At 37.1% G+C, this 25761-nt stretch overlaps 1 protein-coding gene across 2 annotated transcripts in view; it reads left to right on the forward strand.

Annotated features, from left to right (window-relative positions):
* Window positions 1-25761, forward strand: part of itga1 (integrin, alpha 1) — a 113548-nt gene that overhangs the window by 49481 nt on the left and 38306 nt on the right. For both annotated transcript variants that reach the window (XM_056466382.1, XM_056466384.1), the window contains exons 3-11: window positions 818-930; window positions 8696-8787; window positions 13403-13517; window positions 17965-18086; window positions 19084-19232; window positions 21769-21919; window positions 22019-22193; window positions 22962-23035; window positions 23947-24091. In XM_056466382.1, the coding sequence (XP_056322357.1) occupies window positions 818-930; window positions 8696-8787; window positions 13403-13517; window positions 17965-18086; window positions 19084-19232; window positions 21769-21919; window positions 22019-22193; window positions 22962-23035; window positions 23947-24091 (1136 nt within the window). The remainder of the gene's footprint in view (window positions 1-817; window positions 931-8695; window positions 8788-13402; window positions 13518-17964; window positions 18087-19083; window positions 19233-21768; window positions 21920-22018; window positions 22194-22961; window positions 23036-23946; window positions 24092-25761) is intronic.

The following is a 25761-nucleotide window of genomic DNA, read 5'->3' on the forward strand; positions in this document are numbered from 1 at the left end:
CAAACCAAAACTTTTAAAGAGTGATAGAAGTGAGACTTTCTTTTGTCCGTTCTTCCTTGAGATGTATATTATTTTGCTATTGAAAGTAATTCCATGATATTATACCGTCATCGTTCAAAAGATGAAAAATACCGTGATATTAATTTTAGGTCATATCGCCCACCCCTAATTCATATACAGTATTCAGTGGTCTTTACCACTCACACAAATATAAAATTCTGGAGAAATTGAGTTTTTTGTTAAATATTTCTAAAATACATTACTGGTGGTTCCAGTTGTAACCAGGGAGGAGTGCATGCTCTCCTGCTTGTATCCACTGCTGTATCAAGGCCCATTTGTGTGCAGGAATGTTAATTACTCCACTTGTTTACATGCGTACAGAAGGATGTCTACTTTTAGCACTGTTGTCAAAAATCCGACGAACACGGCCAATGTTCTTAACTCAGCTAAGTGCACTCAGATGTACCACAGCACATAATGAAACACAAACAACCTTACGTTTTCGCACTTAAAGCACATAAATAACCCTTAGAGTTCAAGGCCAAAACATCATATATCCGTCAGAATCCTATTCAAACTCACTGTGATGTGAAACTCTTGACATTTCGCATATGTTCTATTTTACTGTAATATTTTCAACAAAAATAAAGCATGTGCATATTTATGTAATGCTTTTCTTTCCCACTGGAAAACTGTTGAATCAATCAGCTGCACTTTGGCTCATCGTGCTTCCACTTTCTCACAAATCCCAAGGGTTTTTTTTTTGTGGTCAGGGAAAAAATGACCCCACTCTATATTTCCTGCTTTTTTTCCGAAGGGTTCTGATTGGATCTCCTTTGACCGGACAGCCAGCTAAACGAACTGGAGATGTCTACAGGTGCCCGGTTGGACCAAACAGTGACAGTAAATGTGAGAAATTCCTCTTGGCAGGTAAGAAATGAATAGTTATTGTGCTTAGTTTAACTGTGTATCCTTCTGTGTCTATTTTAGAGGAAGAGGTAATAGACATTACCTCAGTTTGCCTAAAAATGTTCCTATTGCCTAAACAAACTCTTTGACTGTCTCAAGGTTGCTTACAGATTTCAGATGGGAAGTACTTTATGCAATAACATGGTACTTCGGTACACGAGTGTTTAAAATTGAGCACAAAATCCTGCAGAAATAAGAATAAGATGCTCAGATCATATTTCTGCTTCTTCAATTTCCAAAATAGCCCCTCCAGGGAGGGGAAATGGTACACACTTCCTCAGCACATTTGCTGAAGTAAACATAAAAGAAGTTTATTTTCTTAATGTCTCTTGTTTTGCTGGACATTATTAATCAAAATTTTTAAGGGCGGTATGGCGGCTCAGTAGTTAGCACTGTCGCCTCACAGCAAGAAGGTTGCTGATTCGAGTCTTGGCTGGGCCAGTTGGCGTTTCTGTGTGATGTGCATGTTCTCCCTGTGTTCGTGTGGGTTTCTGCCGGGTGCTCTGGTTTCTCCCACAGTCAAAAGACATGGAGAATAGGTGAATTGGATGAACTAAATTGGCTGTAGTATATGAGTGTGTGTGAATGAGAGTGTGTATGGGTGTTTCCCATAATTTAACATTTATTTTGGTCACTGTTGCTGTTTATTAGCATGTTTTAATTAATGTACGCATTCATATATTATGTAAATGAAATACATAAGCAATTTTTAAAAACGGCATTTTTTAGTAAGGGGATGTACAGTAACTTACATGACAGACCTTATTAACAAACATTGGTTATGATTTTTTTAGTTTTGATAATAAAAATTCACATTCATTTAATTTTGAATTGTTCAATATTAGTGGCACAAACACTTCTGAATTTGTTTCATATTAATGAGAAGATGCAGATCAGATAATGTGTATGGTTTAAGCTGAACTACACTGCCTTACAAAAGTCTTGACGTCTATCGCAGTTGTAAGAGCAACACATAATAACTTGACTTCGAGTTGATCATTTGGAAAAGTGGCAGAAGGTAGATTTTTCTGATGAATCATCTGTTGAACTGCATCTCAATCATCACAAATACTGCAGAAGACCTATTGGAACCTGCATGGACCCAAGATTCTCACAGACATCAGTCAAGTTTGGTGAAGGAAAAATCATGGTTTGCGATTACATTCAGTTTAGGAGTGTGCGAGAGATCTGCACAGTGGATGACAACATCAACAGCCTGAGGTATTGAGACATTTGTGCTGCCCATTACATTACAAACCACAGGAGAGGGCAAATTCTTCAGCAGGACAGCGCTCCTTCTCAAATCAAAGTTTCTGAAAGCAAAAAAGTTCAAGGTGCTCTAGGATTGGCCAGCCCTGTCATCAGACATGAATGACAATATTGAGCATATCTGGGGTAAGATGAAGGAGGAGGCATTGAAGATGATTCCAAAGAATCTTCCGCAAGAACTCTTTCTTTGCTATTCCAGATGACTTTATTAATAAGTTATTTGAGTCATTGCAAAGATGTATGGATGCAGTCCTCCAAGCTCATGGGAGTCATACACAATATTAAATCTTTTTCCACTGCACCATGACTTTATATTCTATATTGTACATTATTTCTGTTAAGTGACAAGACTTTTTTTATAGGCAAAGTCAGACCTTACTGTTCTAATTATATAATTAAAAATGAAGGCATGATCATATTTTATTTAATAAACATTATCTAGATGCCTTTGCCTTTCATATAAGCCAATTCTGAGACCAAATAATCAACTAGAAGTCAAGTTATTATTTGTTGTACCAAAAACTTTAGCAGGTTCAGATGGTTCAGCACGCAAAAATCAAGCTTTTCATGCTGATTCAATTTGTTATGAGGTTTACTGTTCAAATTAGGTGTATTAATTAACTAATTTAATAGTTACTATATGAGATGAACACTAGAAAGCTAAAAATCCAATTGCAAACTTGATTAAGGTCCAGAAAACACTGATTTAAAGGGCACCTATGGTAAAAAATCTACTTTTCAAGCTGTTTGGACAGCCATATGTGCATGTATGGTGTATAGACCGTCATATTGGGGTGATATAAACACACCCAGTGCTTTTTTTTCAATTTAACAACATAAAAACGGGTGGACCAATTGGAGATGTTTCAAACCGACCGCAACTTTACGTAGGAGTGCGGTCCCCCCGCCCACCAATATTGATTGACAGGCGCGTCATCATATCCTCAGTTTGTTGATTCACGTCCGCCATTTTCAGCGTGAGTCGAAGCAATATCACTAAAGGAACACCTTTGCTCTATTTTTAAATGCAAGGCTCATTGGGCTCAACACAAGATCAATATTCTCCACATTATCGCTCTAATCTGAATTATTGGTTGTATCTTCAGGTAGGTTTGCAAACATGTGTACTTTTTATTGAGTCTACCATATACTTCAGCCGTTTGCATTTCTCGCGATCCCAACTAGCATGCGTTTTAGAATTCTAAACATAGGTTTCTATCAGGGTACACTCAAGTCGATGGCTGGGCGCCGCGGACTGCTGCAGAAACCTATGTTAGAATTCAAAAATGCATGGCGCGACGATTCGGGACACTTCATGTCTCTGCCGCGCTACAGAGAGTGTCTGGTGTGCCGTGTCGCGGCTTCGAGCGGCGCATCCGGTGCCCCAGTCGGCACTTGAAACTAGCACACAGTTGGCTGTAAAACTGTACAAAGACGCATATGATTTTGTACTCTCTGCTTGGTCTGTGTCCGAGGCGTACATGTACAACTGAATGCTGATCCTCTCCTCCTCCATTCAATCTGCCTGTCTGCGTTGCAAACACAGAGTGGGTCATGGCCCCGCCCCCTTGTTACGTTGGGCGGGAAGCCGAAACTAGTCTACATGTGAAGCAACACACCCATTAATCAGCGAACTGTGGATACGCCCCCAACATGACACTTTTTAACACATTATAATAAAAAAATCTGAATTGTTTTTTAAACTGAACCTAAACTGGCACACTCAAAAGAACCATATATTCATATTAAATCATAAAAAAGAGGTAAACTATGTGCCCTTTAAATAGCAAATCACAGTTTTTACTATTAGCCAATTGGTAAGACAAACTAAAAAAACAAACATTTAAACCCTAAACTACTGAACCATACCATATCACATCACATCACATCATCACATTAAAAACTGACTGTGAATACAATGTTTTCTTGATAGATTAGATAGAAGTACCTTTGTATTTTTTAACAGATTGAGCTATTACTAGTAATCCAAGGCAGTAGTGCATACCACATATTTAGACACTCACTTTGAGGAAGGGAAGGGAAATTCTATCCTTCTAATTCAGGAACTAGTGATAATTTAATTTAGGAAGCCTTTATACACAACTATGCAAGTGCTAATGACCTGATACTTAACGCCACCTGTTTTTAGTCAAAGAAAACATTGAAGCTGAAACATCTGTGTAGCTTCCCCTTTCTAGAGGTGTTATTCTGAGAGTAGATTTTGGCCTGAGAGCTCATACCAGCAATTGCCAAGAGACTTTGACCTTCACTTATTATATTTGCATTTATTTGTTCAGCAGATGCTTTTATCTTGAGCATTTAACAAATGAGGAATGATGCAATTCAAGGGATTCAATGCACGTAAAAAGATCAGGTTATTATAGAGACATTGACTTTTGTTTTGAGGGTTAAAAGTGAACAAAATTGTAAGCTTTGCTGTGACAACAGTTGTTGTCCACAGTGTAAATACACTCGTGCCACTGCCACAACTGAATCAATTTTTCCTTTATGGTGGAGCTCCTCATTTGTGGTCTTGAAAATCTCTGTTTCTTCTCCTCATTTGTGCCCTTGAATTGGTTTCAGTAGCGATGCCTCATACATTATAATATGGCTTTATAAATCAGCTCAAGATATCAAACATGTTTTGATATCCTTTAACTGAATGGAATCAGTTAAAGTACAGTCAAGTCAGGAAGTCAAAAACAAAGACCAGCATAATACCTATATGTAATTTTCTTTGAAATGCTTTGAAAGGCCCTGGGTTTTGGCAACTAGTGTAAATGATTTGTTCTGACTGTGAATCAAACTTTCTCTGACCAGATCATTTGAATCACTGGATCATTAACTGGAGATTCATTGCAACAAGATAATTTGAAACAGTGAATTGTTAACTAGAGACTCACTGTGACTACATCATTTGAATGAGTGAATCATTAATTGGACATTCTGTCCAGGGCATTTGAATCAGTGAATTATTGTAGACTCAATTTGACCAGATCATTTGAATCAGTGAATTGCTAACTGGAAATTCATTGTGATCTGATCCTTTTGAAACACTGAATCATTAACTGGAGATTCACTGTGACCAGATCATTTGAATCAGTGAATCACTTATTGGACATTTGTTCTATCCAGGGCATTTGGATCAGTGAATTATTGAAGACTCAATTTGATCAGATGATTTGAATCAGTGAATCATTTATTGGACATTCATTCATCAGGGTATTTGATACGTTGAATTATTAACTGGGGACTCACTGTATTCACATCATTTGAATTATTGAATTGATAACTGGAGACTCAATGTGACTGGATCCTTTTGAAAAATTGAATCATTATTGGAGACTCACACGTCTACATCATTTAAATCAGTGAATTGCTAACTGGAGACTCACTGTGACGGAATCATTTTAAAACAATTAATCATTAATTGGAGACTCACATGTGTCTGCATCATTTGAATCAGTGAATCAATAACTGGAGACTCACTGTGACTGGATCCTTTTGAAACATTGAATCATTAATTGGAGACTCACATGTATACATCATTTGAATCAGTGAATTGCTAACTGGAGACTCGTTGTGTCCAGATCATTTAAATCAGAGAATCATCAACTGGAGTCTCACTCTTACCAAACCATTTGAATGAATGAATGAATGAATGAATTTAGTGTATTTACTTATATACTTATAAAACAGTATATTTACTGTATAAAATAAATTAAATGGGACTTGATATTATCATTATCATCAATTTTAACTAAGAAAGCAAATATCATTCATTTTGTTTAAATATTCACTAAAGGCTCAAGTTTTTATTGACGATTTGGTGTCTGTTTGCTTGTATAACTCATCGCCTGTAGGAGTAATTCTCTTTCCATGTTGTGTTTGCATGTTTATTTCTGCTGAGTGTCTGACTCTCAGAGGAGGCCTAGACAGGAGGTGACCCAAAAACATTTTAATGTCTAATCTCCACATAATTACATAATCCTTCATCAGATAACTCAGTGTTGCATGCCGTTTTTCATTATGTCTGGGATCTACCTTAATATGAGACGCTTGTAAAAGGAATTCTGATGTCAAGACAGAGAAAGCTAAAATAACTTAAGCTGAAATAACAGTCTTTTCACTTTCATTAATTAAAAATTTTCAACATGTTAATCTAACATGGGGCATTTACATGACATTAATTTCAATTAAAAGACAAAAACTGTGCAGTATGCAGTTAGGTTTTTTGGAGGGCTTTACATTTTTTTGTAACTTTTAAAATAATCTCAGTGTAAACTACAAAAACATGATTTTGTGGAAGCGAAAATAGATGCGTTCTGTAAGAAAAATGTTATATCTTCACAAAATAAATATTGAAGAATGTTGGAAATTAGTGGACACTGACTTCCATTGTATTTTTTAACCCAGGCTCATTCTGAAAACATACCCCTATATATATTTCTGGAGAGCTCCAAACAGAGCCAGAGGCTGCCGTGTATGCTTTTTCAGATATCAAATTTCTTTCGTGAGTGCAATTTACGCCTGCTCTTCTCGTGTAAATCCACCAGAGGCCGCTGTCGACTGACTGACTGACTGACCGACTGACCAATCAACTGAGCCACCCTCCTCCCCTAAACCCAATGGACAGTGTTTTCAAATGCCCCAACTGACCCGCCCAACCACCCATTTCCCTAAGAATAACCGATTGTGTTTTCAAAAATAATCTAGAAAAAGAAAAGCTCTCGCGGCAGCCTGATTTTTACCACGTTTTTAGATTTTTACCACATTCTAACCCTGTTATGTACTTGTTTATTTTATTTTTTAGCTTTTGCTTTTGTCTCACCAGCTTTCTGGAACTGTTTTTTGCCAGACTTGAACCCCGTCATAGCGGTTAACTCCGCTCTCTCAAGGCGAGCCACTGGACAAACTGGTAACAGCTGAAAAGCCGTCCATACAGAGGAAGCGCGAAAAGGAATGGCATCATACCACCCCATAGCATTCATTTTAAAGACAAAATGCAGCCACACGTACCTCTGGCTTCGCAATTCGCGATGTCCGAAATGTATATAGGGCTACGTTTTCAGAATGAGCTTGTGTTGATTTTTTTTTCTACTATGGAAGTCAGTGGAAGCTATTTTTATCTGAACATTTCTCATAGACAACATTTAATGCTTGGGTTGACGAGGTTATGGTCCTTGCTAGTTTTCATGACCAACCCAGTGCATTTTTTTGCATACTGTAGTTTTGTGTGTGTTCCTTGTTCCTTTGACATTGTAGGGAAATTTTTTTTATCACCTTGAAAACTGTGATTTCACCTTGAGGAAAACGGCTGATGAACCACACAGAATGAAGTATTTTGAAAATGTAAAAATGCGAATTGTTTCCCATGAGGGTTGCTTTTAGGAGTAGAGGGAAAAAACATACAGTATAAAAATCACAATATAGGCTCATTCTGAAAATGTACCCCTATATACCTTCTGGAGATTGCGAATTATGTAGCCAGAGCTACATGGCTGCATTTCATCTTTAAAACAAACAAAAGGTTCCTTTTCGAGCTTACCAGCTGACCGCTTACCTCAGTATGGACGGCTTTTCTGCTGTTACCAGTTTGTCCGGTTAGCTTGCCATGTACAGTACATCGGCGGACTTGAGACACAGAACAGAGTTGATCACAACAACGGGGTTCAAGTCTGGTGAAGGACGGTTCCAGAAAGCTTTAAGGTAAGACAAAATCCAAAAAATAAAATAAACAAGTAAATAACGATGAGATTGCGGTAAAATCTGAAAATGTGGTATAAATAAGGGGGCTTTTCTTTTTCTGGATTGCTTTTTAAAATACTGCGGTTGGGTTTAGGGAAGGGGCTGGGTGAGTCAATCTGTGCTTTTTAAAATGGTTATTTGTTGGGTTTAGGGAAGGGGAGGGTGGGGGCATCGGTCGATTGGTCAGTCAGTCAGTCGACAGCTGCCTCTGGTGGATTTATATGAGAACAGCAGGCGTGAATGGCACTCACGAGAGAAATTTGAGATCTGAAAACGCGTACACAGCGGCCTCTGGTGGATTTGCGAAAACAAAAAAGGCAAAAAAAACGTAGCTCCTGGGAGGTATTTTGCTCTCTCCAGAAATGTATATAGGGGTACGTAAGCAGAATGAGCTTGGGTTGAAAAATCATTGTGTCTATGGGAAGTTGCATGAAGTGTGTGTGTGTTTGTGTGCATGTTTTTGTCTGTGTGTGTGTGTCTGTGTGTAGCAGGATGGATGAAATACACAGCAATAATATGTTTTTTCACTATGAAAACCTCACATAAAGGATCCCAGCGATGCCTTTTGTTTTAGCAAAGGCAAATAGAAGGCCAAATTCAAGGGTCTGTGTGTATGAAAAGCATTCAGGAAAATTCAGGGGAGATTTGTTTAGATATTCTTTTCATAGGACTTTCACTGTGAGTGCACATTTGTCTATTTGTCTTGCAGAAAACACAACAATCCCGAACATAAACGAAGTCAAGGAAAACATGACTATGGGGACGACGCTGGTGGTGAACCCAGACGGCAATGGCTTTCTGGTAGGGAACATCTGTGGATGGGTTTGTCCAATGTTTCTTCAGCCACTGTTAAAAAACAGTGTCTGATCAGACTTTTGAAATCATTACATAATAAAAAAAAAAACAATAAGTGGAAGAAAATGGATGGATGGATAAAGAAAAGCTTTATGGAAACACTCAGATTTCCAGTTTATGTTTATAATTATAGGACAGTCATGACATGTTGCCACTAGGTCTGCATCTGGTTTTATTTTATGATTGAACATATTATCAGTAAGCTGTCTTTTCAATTTGTGTTTCACTGATTTTCCAGTCAAACAAACTAAAAGAAATGATTAATTTAGACCCAAACCTAATAGGATGAAACTGAAACTGAAAAAAAAAAAACAATGAAAAAGCAGGAATCCCATTAGGATAGGATCCAAATTATAATAAAAACTCCAGCAGCTTGCTTTTAGGATTTGTTGACAATGTATAAAACAAGCATAATCTGATTTTTAAAAATGTAATAGAGTCGGGGGGTTCGCAAAATTTGTATAAGGGAAAGTATATTTTGGTACGTTTTATCACCTTTTTTATTTGACTATAGTTTATTTGACTGGTCCTACAAGTACAAATATTCAATGCAATCAGTTTAATAGAAGGTAATGAAAACAGTATGGCGTTCAGCAAGTCACACCAAAACATTCCCATGTATTTTTAAGCTTTTTTGACAAATTGTTTCCAACAGTTCCCATATGCAGCTTCAATTTCCCATATGCTGCAGAGGACTGAATGACTGAAACGGAAATAGTTCCACATAAACATTACAAATTAAATAATTAGCTGTGGGAGGTAAAGCTTTTTCATTAAAACCAGTCACTTAACAAGACTGTGTGCATGTATGTGGGTCAAAGACAAGATGCCCCAACGTCTTTGACTTCAGTTGCAGAAGGCATTGCATCACAGTGTTGGAGTTCTCAAGAAATGCACTGACACTATGCCAGAGAGATTTGCTGGTGTAATTTCCACATAATGTGCACATTATACCAAATATTAAAGTTAAATTTAAAATATCACTTACGTCATCGGATATTATCTGTGCCCAGAGCAACCATCTGCATGTTTCATCAGCATTATGACATGAAATCATGTTTTGGAGGCAATTACCCTGTAAAACCCAAAAAGTTAAGGTAACTCAAACCATTTGAGGAAACCGATAGCAATAAACCATTTAAGTTCAAAAACTAATCCTAACGAGTACTGTCAACTCAATCCATTTGAGTAAATGAAGCAATTTGAGCACAGTAAAAGCCAATAAATGAAGACAACTCAAACCAATTGAGTACTGTAAAACCCAAAAAGTTAGAGTAACTCAAACCGTTTGAGGGAACCGATCGCTACAAACCATTTGAGTTTAAAGCTAATCTATATGAGTACTGTGAACTTACTCCATTTAAGTTGAAGTAATGAGGTATTTAATTAACTCATTACCTTCAACACTGAGTTCAAAAGTCTTTTCAAATGAGTAGAATTAACTTTCAGTCAATTTTGAGTTAACTACACTCATTTCACTTGATAAAGTTGACTTTACAGTGTACACAGATTGATATTTTCAGATCTGCCTGTTGTTCTAATAATTTGGGCCACCAATATAGCCTACACATTTAACCACAAATACCAAAATATGGGTGAAAAACTGTTCTGTGTCATTCAGCCTAATAAACATGTTTCTATAAACATAAAATATTTTGGTAACACTTTAGTTTAGCTCACAATTAACTGTATTAACATACTATTAACTAATACTACTAGCTTAAATTACTAATTAGCTGTTTATTAATAGTTAATAAGGTAGAAGTTGGGTTTAGGTTTAGGCTAGGATTAGGGATGCAGAATAAGATAATACTTTATAACTATTAATGAACAGTAATAACTTAATAATAGGCAGGTAATAAGCCAGTAGTTAATAGTGTGAATTGTGACCTAAATTAAAATGTTACCAAAATGGTAACACTTTACAATAACAGTACATGAATAATGATGTGTTAACATGGAAACTAATCATTACTTTATTATGAACTAATGATGAGTTAATGCATGCGCTTATCATGAACTAACTTTAACTACAACATGAGCCACATGAGTTCATGTGTGAATAACAGCTACCTTAAAAGGCTATGAAACTCTCACTGTCTCAGCAGGTTGTTTTCAGACCTCTAGTTTGAAAAAAGTAAGGAAAGTGGGTGAGTCCAGCTTTTTTTAGCTGATAGTGTCGAGTAGCGAAAGGGGGAGGGGTTTGCATGAAAAACGGAGTTTCATTAAGTGAACAGGTGCTTTTCACACCGACAATACAGACGCAGAGATAGACAATGACTATGTTTACATGGACATCAGCAATGGAATTATTTGCCTTAATCTGAACAGCACAATAAAATGATTAGTGTTTACATAGTTGCATTTTGGTTTCCCAGAGATGGGTTGCAGCTGGAAGGGCATCCGCTGCGTAAAACATATGCTGGATAAGTTGGCGGTTCATTCCGCTGTGGCGACCTTGGATTAATAAGCTAGGGACTAAGCTGAAAAGAAAATGAATGAATGAGTTGCGTTGTGAATGTTCTTTCATGATCCCGTTTTACATGTTATTGCACATAATTCGACACCGCACTATCCACATTTCCTCTGGAATTTCATGCAATTTTGGGTGTTTCATTCCTAATTTGTCAACTTTAACTGCAGTTTGCCACTTTCACTTTATTCAGGAACATTTCATGCATGCCCCCATCACAAATGAGATATTGCATGTGAGGAACTGCATGTGAGGAAGAGTGTTGTTTTAATGGAATTTTGATACCACACACCGGATTGGAGAAAAAAAACCTCCGCAGTGTGTGTATAGTCTATCCTGTCACAAAATGCAGAGAAAATCCTACACGATGGTAATAGTTTGATTAAGGTGTTTACATGTTTACATTCGGAGAGCAGCATTTACAGCAGATCTTTTAGTCCATAATATTGTAGTGATATTAACGTACTGTAATCTTAGTAACGAAATCATTTTGACTAAGGAATGTCTTTAAAAACTGAAAGAGTACTGCTGATGTTACGTACTGACTTTGCCATCTGAATAAACATACCCAAAGCACATTGATGGCACACTTACCAAATCTGTAGAGACAGGAGAATCAACATGAACTGGAACCACGTCTTTTTTAAAAGAATAGAAGTGGCAAATTTGGATTTCACCATTTCCTGATGAAAAAGCTCTTGGGTAAAAAATGTTCCTTACTAAAATATTTTTGTTGCATGTTAGCAGACCACTGTAATCCACACATGAGTCCAGCTGTGCTCTCATAGCGGGGAATTGAAAACAAAAACTTTTGTTGCGGCACATTTATAAACACAACACTGACGACCCATGTCTCCAAACAATTAATCTTCTTCTACACTGAAAAAAGTGTTGCATGCAAAACTGTTGCAAACAGTTTATTTGTGTTGAATTTAAACAAACAAATTAAATTTAATAATGTTCAACTTAATTTGTTTAAATTCAGCCCAAATAAATTGTTTACAACCACTCAACGTAAAATTTTTTTCAGTGTACTTGTTTTAATTATGGTTGGCAACACAATGAAGACAACACTTCTGAACATTGTAACAGGTAAAAAGAGTCTTCGAAGCTATCATGCATACTAATAAAGTTGCACCTCATTCACAATAGAGCATGCTAAATGGTTCGAATAAAGTCTTTCTCATAAATTAATGCTGAAAGGTCAAAGACGCCACGTTGTACCCGCTGGTACCGACATCCAGTCTCCACGCTGGAATTTACACAAGGATCTCATGGCCGTGACGCAGCCTTTCAAAATTTCTCTTCAAACCGGAAGAACGAATTTGCTCAAATAACACAAAAACAACCAATTTTCACTTTTTTTGGTGAAATTTTTGTGTCCTAATAGTGCTTTTAGCAGTGTGGGCCTGTCAACATCTCAACAAATGTGTGACCCTTTAATAATTATTTAATATATTAATTACCACATTAGTTTGTGCTTAATTTAACCATTATGAACTCATGATATGTTAGAGTATAATTATATCATGACTTTACTTGGAGGGGCACATCATCATTAACCCAGTCCTAACTACTCATGAACTCCTTATGCACATCCATCTAGTGCGTTTACACACATCAGCATGAACAGTTTAAACACAGGAGTTCATGAGTGGTTAGGGGTTAGTGTTACCAAAAAAATGTTAGAATGAAATGAAGAATGAAATACACAAATGTAGGAAAAGTTAGGGTTGGTAAGCATAGTTATTATGGATATTATATTAAGAGAGTTATTAAATTACAAAATTAAAAAGAGGTCAAAATGACTGCCTCTGTAGTTCTAGTGTTAAAATTTCTTAGTGTTTTGCAAAATATAAAGATTTAAAATGACAATTAATTGGTATTTTAGGGCTGCACTATGATCTCAATAAATGTTTTTGCTGCATTTATGCCTGCTAAGTTATTAAGCTATTTAAACTGAATGACACGTTTTCTGCAAATCAATATAAAAACATGTCATTACTTGTTCAGAAAAAACACAATGTATACAAATTATTAATGCTTGAATTTACTGTTCAGTCACTCTATGTGTTTCCCTCTGGACAGGCGTGTGGCCCTCAATATGGCTACATGTGTGGAAAGCAGCAGTACATCACTGGCATCTGCTCTAACGTCAGCTCCTCATTTAAAATCCTCAACTCCATCGCTCCAACTGTACGAGGTACGACACACACACATGTTGTGAGTGTACATTAGCGCATTCCAGCCGAGTAAACCACTGCCGGTTGCTTCCTGCCCTGCATGGCCATGTTAGGACAGTGTTTAGGAAAACTGACATCTACCAATGCAACATGGAGCCAGTGACTCATCATAAACACAGACACACACATTCATACTGTAGGAAGTATTATAGCAGCAAGACATGTCTGGTCATCTGCTCAGAGGCAAGACTGTTGCTTCATTACATTTGAATTCTGTTGAAAATCTAATTTAAAGGCTAAATATGACTCTGAAGGGGGACTAGCTCTGGTTAGCATTTATGCAGTACGTTTATATGACAACAATGGGCTTAAAATGTAAAATGATTTCCTTCCCATTTCTTACATGATTTATATACAGACAACGATGATGTGATAACAAAAGATGCATGTTAACAAGATGCTAATTAATGCTAGCAACAAGTTATTTCTCGCTTACAACATATTGAATATACTAGAAACATCAAAGCAACATTTTAATTCAGGTTAGCAATATGTGATAATTCATGTTAGAAACCTTAAAGGAATATGTTTAGCATGCTAGCAACATTCCAATCCATGTTAACAGTGTGATAAAACACGCTAGCATCTTTAAAACCATGTGTACATAATGTGTTAATACTGTATTTAAAACATTGTTTAACGTATGTTAACATTGTTTAATTATTAACATATGCAATCTATTAATTCAAACTAACAAGCTAACTGACGGAATGTTTGTGCTAAACATGTTAATAACATGTTAGCAGCTTGACAACAGTATGCTACATGTTAATATACAGTACGTTAACAACATGTAAGAAACAATTCATGCTAGCAATGTGTTTTCTCATATTCGCAGAATGTCACACATCCTGGAAACATGATCATTTATGTTAGCAATGTGTCAACTCAGGTTATAAACATCGCAGCTAATTCAAGCTAGACATAGTAATGTATTTAACACGGAGTTAAAGCATGTTGACATATTAGTTAATTCAGTGACATGCTAAACATGCAAGCCTAATGTTTAAAAATATTAAAAACAACACAATGCACCATAACAAAATAACAACATGACAACTTAGTGCTAAAACATGCTAACAATGCTCTATTAGGGATGTTAGCAATGTGTTAATACATGTCTCTGTAATCCTGTTGCACTGCAGAAGCTCTGTCACGAAAACAAATTCCTCGTATGTGTGAACATACCTGGCAATAAAGCTCTTTCTGATTCTGATTCTGATTAAACTCTTCTATCAATATCCTTAAAGAGCCCCTATTATACATGAAATAGGGTCATATTTAGGTTGTAAGGGTTTCCGACAACCGTCTAATATGCATGCAAGGTCAAAAAACACTTTCATGGTCTTATAATATGCATTTATTTTTACCTAATTATCCAAGCGACTCCCATATGAATCGTTCAGCGATTCATTTGTTCCCAAACCCCTCCTCAGCGCAAAGCTAGACTGCACTGATTGGACCGATGACAGCCTGCTGCGATTGGTCGACACTGACAGCCTTCAGCGCAAGACAGAGTGAAATGCCCAGCAGCTAATCAACAATATAAAAGTAGTCAGAGTGCATACATGCTTCATAGTGTAAGGCGTGGATTTTGGCTGCCAGAGGGTGAATGTAAATACAGACGATGGACTTGAAAATATAGACGACTAACTATTTTATTGAGCAAAAACTCCAAGAACTAGGGAGAAAATCAACACGAGTCTCCTAGCCCGTCACACTCTACCTGCTCTTTTTTCACACACACACACACACACACACACACACACACACACACACACACACACACACACACACACACACACACACACACACACACACACACACACACACACACACACATACACACACACACGCGTAGGAATTGGTTTTTAACCACAGCGGTTCGAACTGTAGTTTTGCCGAATGGCAAAAAAGTTATCAGCATGATGGTAAAAAACTGTACATTCTAGTCAAACCATTCTTCTGCAATCTTATACCAAAAACGGAAATAAGGGCAGGATTAATAGCTATAAATGTGGGAGATCGTAGATATTATGTGATTGTATTGTATTGCAATATGGAGCAATTAAGCGTTGATGATAAATCAAAAGTAACTCACAAATACTTGATAATGAGATGATTTAATGACAATAACTTGCTATGGTTACAACTGAATTAATTACAAAATAACTGTAAAAAAAAAGATCAAATATGAAATGATAAAGCATATGATATAAATTTTATCCAGCTTAAATTAAAAATTAAAGTTACCAGAGAGAGAAGGAGAGACACAGGGTGAGGGAGAGAGACAAAGAAAGCAGGCCCAGAAGTTTGCCTGATTGCAGTAGAGTCAGAGAAGATTGACTCTAGAGGAGGAGAGGAGCAGAGCAGGAAAGCAGACCAGGAAAAGACAGGCCAGGAAAACAAAAGAGACAGAGCAGCGTTTTACCACCTATTTTGTATCTTTCTTGACCATGTGACTAAAGCCCAAAATGCTGAGACATTCAAACTGACCAATCAACATGTGACCACAACGTAAAACCCCCAAAGTCCACACACCAGGCCCTGATCTTATCAGTATCTGCCTTTGGAGTCAGTATGGACCTTCTTGAATCAAAAAGACCTGTTTTGTCATATAAACAAAAGCATATGACAATTTAGCCTCTTACACACACACACACAAACACACACATTACCCTCCTCTGAAGAAGAACTGGGGAGAGATCGATACTAGCCCCTCACACTCTACCTGCTCTTTTCACACACACACACACACACACACACACACACACACACACACACACACACACACACGCACACACATGCACACACGCGCACACACGCACACACACACACACACACACACACACACATACATAGAATGCATAGAATTTCAGGTTGAGGGCGGTGAACTATTTTGAAACTTGACCGTTGTATGTGTGTAGGAACAGCTGACGATCCGTAAACAAAGCGGCACGCGCCGCGTTTTCAACGTGGCTTTACACGCGATATGAGAATATAAAGAGTTAACCTCACACGGTTACAAGTAACAAAACACAACTAAAAACTTAAGTATGTCTAAATACGTCTATGTGTGCGTATGTGCCTTTTTGTCTGTGTTAGTGGGCGGGGCCGCTGATTTCAAATCTCCGGGGTTTGTGCGGGCAATTACTGGGCGGGGCTTGTGTTTCATAGCTGCGTCATCGCGAAACACCTAATGACTCGTTATCAAGAAGACTCGTTTGAAGCACTACGAGTCGACTCTTTTATAGATGAATCAACAGTTTTAAACACTGTACACTTACAGATTTAAGCCTTAGCTAGGTATTTCACTTCACTTAGAGCTGTGTTACACACTACATGGAAGGTCATTTTCAAAAACTCATAATATGGGCTCTTTAAACATGTTAGCATTAGGCCATGTTATTAGCATGCTTAAACTGAGTTAGGCCACAAGTGTCAAATCCAGTTCCTGGAGGGCCGCAGCTCAGCACAGTTCAGCTTTAACTCTAATTAAACACACCTGATCAAACTAATTTGTCATTCAGGCTTGTTTGAAACCTGCAGGTAAGTGTGTTTAATTAGGGTTGGAACTAAACTGTGCGAGCTGTGGCCCTCTAGGAACTGGATTAGACACCTGTGGGCTACATGCTAGCAACATGTTACAACTTTCTTAGAATTGGATTATTATGTGCTAGAACTTGTTCGTGCTACAACTATCATCTTAGAAAACATACTAGCAACATGCTAAAACAATTCTCAAGCCAAAATGAAGTTGTCCACAAACTTTACTATGTAGATTTTAGTTGAAATTATTGTCATGTAAACACTTCCTTAGACATTTTCCAAAAAATAAACACATCCCTGCTGAAAAATCCAGTTCAAACCAGACTAGGCTTGACCAGCCTGGTTTAGGCTGGACATAGCTGGTTTTGGCTGGGCTCTCAGCCTGGCTAGGCTGGTCAAGCTGGTTTTAGCTGATAATTTTCCAGCCTTACCAGCTAAGACCAGGCTGGAAATGACTGGAAACCAGCCTGGAAATGGCCAAAACCCCTCTAAAACCAGACTGGTCAACCAGCTAAATGTACAAACAACATTTAGTCTTTAAAGTTCCATGATTTTAAACATATTTTCCCCATTTGCAAAACTGTAAAAACAGCATATAAGCCAGCGCTAATCGTTGTTTTCTGTCACAGAGGGCCAATGTCACCTCCAATTACATGGCTCAGTGTTTCATAACTGTTTTATGTAAGCATTCACAGTTCCAGTGAGCTATTTCATGTATTTCCTATGTAAATCTGTGAGTGGCTGCTGGCATTCAGATGCCTTTCTGGAATTGAAACCAAAGCAGTTTGATGTTTATTTCTCTTTCTCACTAGTATAATTGTAATGAAGATGCTCATTATGGTTATGTGCTTGTTTCAGAGTGCAGTCAGGACATGGACATTGTAATAGTGCTGGACGGTTCTAACAGCATCTACCCCTGGGATCACATCACTGAGTTCTTAGTCAAATTCCTTCAGAACATTGACATTGGACCAGCCCGGGTGAGATGTTTGGGATTTTATTGAACATCATCCGCTGCATAAAACATATGCTGGATAAGTTGCCAGTTTATTCTGCTGTGGCGACCCTCGATTAAAAAGGGACTAAGCCGAAAAGAAAATGAATGAATGAATGAAAAAATGAATGAAAATAATAATAATATGAAAATGAATATAATTATTAATAGTTGGAATTACAGATTGGATGCCATTTCATTATGTAAAAATTTTAGTTTAAGAATTATATTATATTTATAATTATATATAAGTTCAAATAATAAATTGTTTAATTTATAAATATAATAACTAATAAGCTATATTTAAAAAATGTGTGGTATTTTTATGGTTCAGTGTGTGTTCTACTTATATAAACTCTTTATTTATAGTAAATAATTAATATAGTGTTTCTTTTGATTTTAGAATAACACTGGTTGGAGATCAGAAAGTAAATTACTTTTATTATATTAATTAATTTATACTATTGAGAATATAAAGTCATGCTATTTTATAAATATATATATATTTAAAAATAATTCATTATATTTAACGAATATTTATTTATTTTTTAAGTAACTTTGGATTCAAGTGGTCGATCATTAGTATTGTTTTTTAAACTGTGTACATGTTGAAAGCTAAAATGATTTATTTAGTCAAAGATGTGTGAAGTTAGTCGCACATAAGTGGAACTGTCATCAGCTTAAACCAACATCATTACATGAGCATTACATAAAAACTTTCCATGGAGAAGCTACTGGGTGGTTTCATTCAACGGAAATAAAAGCTTTCTTAAGGGCACTGCTGGAAAATACAGCCCAGGGCACAGAGCCAGGGGAAGACCATATATTCCATGGTTAAATAAATGATCACGGAGGATTTTCTGAGGGAATGACATCACATTTGAGTCAGCACAGACACAGAGACATTTAGCAGAGTCTGGGACACAAACTGTCCATGTTTGGTAGTTATATGTGATTTACGTCTGGCTTTTCTGCTTCTCCAGGTGGGCATTGTGTCATATGGTGATGAAGTGGGCCACGTTTTCAACCTCAGCCAGTTCAGCAACACTAAAGACCTTGTTAAGAATGCTGCCGAGATCCCTCAAAAAACTGGCCACAAAACCATGACAGCTCTCGGCATTGATTTCGCAAGGTGCTGCACTTACAGTTCACTTCTGCTGGGTTCACAAAAATTTGAATTTAAGTATTTGTACGACTTAATTACATACAAAGTCAATCCAAATGCACAAATAGAGGAGAATTTCTACTGGGTGGTCAATAACATGAAATGTGAAACTTGTTTTTATCGCATCTTCCTCGTAAGTTAGAAAAAATTTACCTGGAGTGGAAAATTTGCATTAGGCAAAAAAAAATCTAACAGATAAACTTGAGCAATTCATGCAATGTGGGTGTCACAGGGGTGTCACAGGGGTGTCTATTACAGGGTGTCTATAGTTAAAATATGACTGAAAATCTAATTTTTAAGGTGGAGGTAGGCTAAAAATGTAAAGTAAATAACAGTAAAACTGTTATAGTAAATAAAATATTGTGTATAAACCATACAATAACTGTTATAGTGGTTACTGGATGACATGATCACAAGCAAAAGAGCAACTACAGTAGGGGTAGGGAACCTATGGCTCGGGAGCCACAAGTGGCTCTTTGACCAAAAATATGTGGCTCCCCAGCTGTTTTTCTTCAATAATATTTCAGATTTGTTTTTTAAAATAGAACTGTTACTAGAAATCAGTTTCTTATTGAAAATACAATTACAATTCTCTTTACATTGTATTTTTTACAGCAAAATAAATAAGAACTCTGGTTACAATAAAAGGATGTTTCAATCAATGCGCATATGTGGTGCTGTGGTTTAACTTGAATCGCGACAACAATAAAGGGCCAGTTATATTTCTTACATTTCTATAGTAATTTACATTTCTATTGTAACCATACACACGTAAATTCAAATATTCATGAGTGACGATGGCAATAAGAAAAAAAAAATCTCTAAATTGTCCTTTTTTTTAAACATTATGATGCGTCATATTTGTTTGTTTCTGAGTTGTGCATGGACATAAATAATGGTTTTGTTTATAAATAAATAAAGGTTTTGTTATATACACACACCCCATATGGCTCTTTAAAAAAGCATTTGATAAAAGAAATCTGAAATGGTTCTTTGCTGAAAAAAGGTTCCTGACCCCTGAACTACAGGTTTTCACAATGAAGCCGGGCTCATATTACAGGAGTTTTAAGCAGAGTAATTTTTTTTCAGGTTGTAGGGATGGTAAATGGATAAAACTCATAGTTATAGTTTTATAACTCAAACTTATAGTTTTCAGATAGTTGCCATGTTTAAAAAAAGCATACGTTCAGTACTACATCAAACTGCAGCTGCTCTAAAAAAGTGTCTAAAAAAAATCTCATTGAAAACAATTGAAAATATATGCTCGCCTTGGGAAATGTATTGCTTTAAAGGACATTTATCCCAAAGATGACGTATCTCAAATATATAATTATAGCCCTACTAGCATCCACATCAGCGTACAATATCATTCATTTTATTCTATTAAATTCTAGTGAAAAGATGAGTATAGCAATGTTTTATCACTTGTGATCTCAAACCTTTGGAGGAGGGGTAGGGATGGGGGGGGTGAAAGTGAAGTGCGTGGAGGGTGATCACGGACGTAAGTGTAGAGAGAGGGGTGTTGGGGGGGGGAGATCGCAAACGAAAGTGGGGAGGCAGACTGGTGTGCCCCTAGTAATATCTCAGGGGGCCCTAAACATTGTGGGCCCTTTGAATTGTCCTAACTTTTCTCCCCCTGACCAATGTGTACATTTAAAGGGATAGTTTAAAAAAAATTGCTGTTCATTTACTTTCCCTCAGGCCACTGTCTTTCAGTCAAACATTAAGTGAAGTTTATTTATAAAGCAATTTCGAGAGGATCACGTGCTTATGATTGCTTGCCGGTCACACATTATTCAATTTATAATTCACCAATCAGATGATTCCTAAGCCACTATAAGTACCCTAACTTCCATATAACAGCCATCTTCGTTTTGAAAAATCCCCCCTTCCACCTCTATTCCTCCTCCTTTCCTAGATGTGTGGCACGGTGGCCAGTCGACGTTTCTGTGTGGAGTTTGCATGTTTTCCCCCTCCTCGCGTGGGTTTCCCCCGGGTTCCCCAGTTTTCTCCCACTGTCCAAAAACATGCAACTTAAGTTAATTGACTAATCCAAATCACCCCACCATAGACATACTCCTAGTAAGTAGTTATTGCTTAAGAGCAATCACTATCTGTTCATTAGTTCATTAGTAAAAAATTATTTTAAAAAATATTATCACACTTCATACTGCTCTGAACTCAATCTGAAGTGTTTGTCAAGGCTTAAAGGTAATAATAAAAATAAATTTTCAGTTTCTTTCATTAAAGTATCTTCAAGAACCTCAGGTGTTAATGTTGTATGTGATTTTGACTTTCAAAGTGCAAGTAGCTGTAGACTTGTATTTTATGAATCAAGAAGCACCATGATTTTAGCTAAAAATATTTTATTTAAGAAAAAATATATAACTGCAGGTGAATAAATTAACAGCAAATTATTAATTTTGGGTGAACTGTTCCTTTAAACATAGGAAGTCATAATCTATATACAGTGTCTTAACCTGATGTTGATTGTTTTCCAAAGGAAAGAGGCCTTTACAGTGGAGAGAGGAGCGAGACCAGGGGTCAAAAAAGTCATGGTGATCGTCACAGACGGAGAGTCACATGATCACCACAATCTGAATAGTGTCATTGATCAGTGTCAAGAAGATGGCATCGAGAGGTTTGCTGTTGCTGTATGTACTGTATATTTATCAATCAAGCAAATAATACATTATAGATCATGGTTTAAGGTTATTGTGACTTTAATATGGCACATCATTTGTCCTTTCTAGGTCCTTGGTGATTATAATCGACAGAATAAAAGCATTGAAGACATAAAGAAGTTTATAAAAGAAATTGAAGATATTGCTAGCGAGACTAAGAGTGATCATTTCTTCAATGTGTCGGATGAACGAGCTTTAGTGACTATTGTCGATACCTTGGGAAGCAAGATCTTTGCTTTAGAAGGTAGTGTATTGTATTGTTTTGATTCCTAACCTACAGTTGGATGTAAGATGTTTACATGCATTGTATAGTAATGCTAGCAGTGTTGGTAACAATGCTAGAAACATATTAGCAGTATCCTTGAAGGCAACCAGTGCAGCAAATCATGCTAGAAACATGATTAAAATGTAATGTGTACTATCACTGCTCAATCATTTTAGAAACAATATGTTAATGCTAGCTGTGTGCTAAATCATGATTGAAATAATGTGATAAAACATGTTAACAGTTTGGAAATCATGTTAGAAACATGCTAGCATTGTTCTAAACTTAAGTATTCCCTTTCTAAAAAAAAACAGCTTCAACCAGCCTAGGCTGGTTGGCTGGTATTAGCTGGTTGACCAGCCTGTTTTTAGAGGGGTTTTGGCCATTTCCAGGCTGGTTTTCAGCCATTTCCAGCCTGGTCTTAGCTGGTCAGGCTGGGAGATGACCAGCTAAAACCAGCTTAACCAGCCAGGCCAGGTTGGAAATGACTGGAAACCATCCTGGAAATGGCCAAAATCCCTCTAAAAACAGGCTGGTCAACCAGCTAAAACCTAGGCTGGTTTAAGCTGGATTTTTCAGCAGGGGTGTACACCTTTTTAATCTAGTTTTAGATAAACTATTTTTATCTATAGATATTTTTATTATTGTGATTGTCTGCATGATTTTTAAAGTGTCAATTGTTGTAGTAACCACAACCTTCCTCCTCAAATCAGTGTAAAAACTGACTGTAAAACCTTTATCTATCAGCCACATCTGGGAAGCACACCTCATCTTTTGAGATGGAAATGTCTCAGGCAGGATTCAGTGCTCACACGTCTAAAGTAAGTTGAATATGAGAATCATGATCAGATTGTGTCAGATTGCTCAAACCCCACCCCACCCCCCGTTCTGTATCACAATGACATCCTGCTGTTACTGCAGAGGAAACATGCAAACGTTTCAGTGTTTAGAAATGCATCAGAGAAGGACGTTTTCTCTTGAGTGCATCTTCAAAATGTGTCACATGCTTTCTCAGTTTTACCAAGTCTGTATCCAAAATCACCACCCGTACCCTCATTCACCATCTCCTACATTAGTCCAAAAATATAGTTCACTTAAAAGAGTGAATGAAAACGAGTGAGTGTTTTGCTAGTTGATCTAAGATAATAGATTTTAAACTTCTTGATTCTGATTTTAAAACTTCTTGGATTTTAAACTTCTGACCCTGTGATAGTTATTTAACACTTGGCAAGCTGTTTATTAGTAATGAAAGGAAGTATTTGACTTTTTGTCATGTATACAAATGTTTCTTCAAATTAATAATGATGTATTTATAAACTTAAACTAATAGGATTCCCTTGTGAATGCCATCTTGTGGTAAGATGCAGGAATTCATTCGGTGGTCAGACTCTCACTGTGCATTATAGGGGGTTTCTAACTATTAGCATAACTATTAGCTAACTATCATTGTAGGACTGATTGAGTGCAATTCAGAATGTCCACTATGGTTTCGGACATCACTACAAATGGCAGTTTTTTGTAGTGTTTCTTTGTAAACAAAGAAATTATAAATTTGGGTAGCAAAATATTAGTAAGTATTTTGCTGTAAAATTACTTATTAAAAATACTAAGTAAATTAATGTCTATAATTGACTCATCTATATAGTGGTAGTTGATAAGGACCAGCATTAAAGTTTTTAAAATGCATCACATTGAACATGCAATTTTCCTTTAATGTTTGTTTTTCTTTCAGGCAGGTGTCATGCTGGGCGCTGTAGGTGCTTTCGACTGGAACGGGACTGTAGTGATGCAAGCCGGTAACGAATTTGTTGTTCCCAAAAAAAACACCTTCCACAACCCTTCTGTGCAGAGATATGAAGGCATGGCGGGATATGTAGGTGAGGAATGACAGCAACATTTTCAGTAGGTTTACATGACAACGATCTACTAAAAACATAAATGCTGGTGATGGTGATGTTACTTTGTAAAAAACACTATGCACCTGTACACATACAGTCCTGTTATCCGACAGTAGGTGTGTGTGTTTTTTTTTTTTTTAAATGGCATATTTTCTGCTCCATAACATGAATCTTGATCATTCTAAACACATTTTATAGACTCAATCACAGAGAGAAAGAATACACTCTAAATGTGTGCACATACTCTAAAGGCCCGTTCATACCAGGACACTTTTTGTCTGCACTTTTTGTTGATGTTTGACCCCTCGTGACTAAACAAAAGGTGCTACTGTGGGGATTCTGCGTCAAAAACTTCTGATTGACACTTTTGCTCACGTGCCCAGAGCTGCCGATGACGCACCAAGGCAAGATGAATGTGGTGCTGTTTTTTTCATTGGTGTAACAAAGAGCTATATGATAAATGTCAGTAAAAATAATGTCAGTGAAAAGTAGCAAATAGGATTTGAATGGGAAGTTTCATTTTACTTTTCTTTAATGATTTGCAAGTTAATAATAATAATAATAATAATAATAATAATAATAATAATAATAATAATCTAATGTGAGGGTGTAATTTTGCATGTTCACTCTGCTCAACGCAGATGAAAATTTCCTGGTTGTGAATGCAAAAAAAGTCTTGAAAAAGGCTAATGATAAACGTAAGCGAAAAGCATCCCTGTGTGTAGGAAAGTGGGTGAGTCCAGCTTTGTTTAGGTTGGAGCATGGCCGGCGTGTCCATAAAGGCAAGGTGAGGGCAGCGTCCACGACCTCCCCTCCCCCGGTCCTCACTTTCATCTGCGAACCCCTGCCAAATACCCCCGCGAACCCCCGTCACTTCCGTTTTCACTTTCGGGTTGAGGGCGACGTGATTGTCGTTTGCCTAGAGCACCAGTTCAGCTTGCTCCGGCCCTGGGTGGGAGTATCGAGTGGCGAAAGAGGGAAGGGTTTGCATGAAAAGGGGAGTTTCAGTACGTGCACTACAACTGATTTACACAGCGGCAAAACAAACAGATGTAGGGGAGCTGTGTGGAAGTGGCAGATGTTCAGTCTATAATATAGTAGTGACACTGTAAATTTAGTAACTAAATCATTTTGACCAAGGTATGTCTTTGAAAACTGAAAGAGTACTTCTGACAATACTAACTAACTTTGCCATCTGAATAAACACAAACAAAGAACACTGATCACACACTTACCAAATCCGTATAGACAGGACAATCAACACCAACTGAAACCACGTCTTTTTTAAAAAGAAGACGAGTTGCAAATCCGAATTTCACCATTTCCAGATTGGAAAAGCTCTCTGGTAAAAAACGTTCCTTACAAACATATTTTTGTTGCGTGTTAGCAGACCACTGTAATCCCCACATGTGGGTCCACACATGAGCTGTATTTTCATCACAGATAAATGGAAACAACCCTGCAGGCACAGAATGTCAACATGACGTCATATTGACGTTGTACCCCAACGTACCCTAACATTGTAAGGATGTTGGATTTTGTTTGTAAATGGAAATCAGGTTGACATGAGAACCCACCTGACGTCATGACCTAAATCTAACCTAATATTAACGTCTTATGATGTGTGCCTGCAGGGAAAACCTTTGTTG

The sequence above is a fragment of the Danio aesculapii genome, chromosome 10 (assembly GCF_903798145.1).
Source record: "Danio aesculapii chromosome 10, fDanAes4.1, whole genome shotgun sequence".
In the NCBI taxonomy this organism is placed as follows: domain Eukaryota; kingdom Metazoa; phylum Chordata; class Actinopteri; order Cypriniformes; family Danionidae; genus Danio; species Danio aesculapii.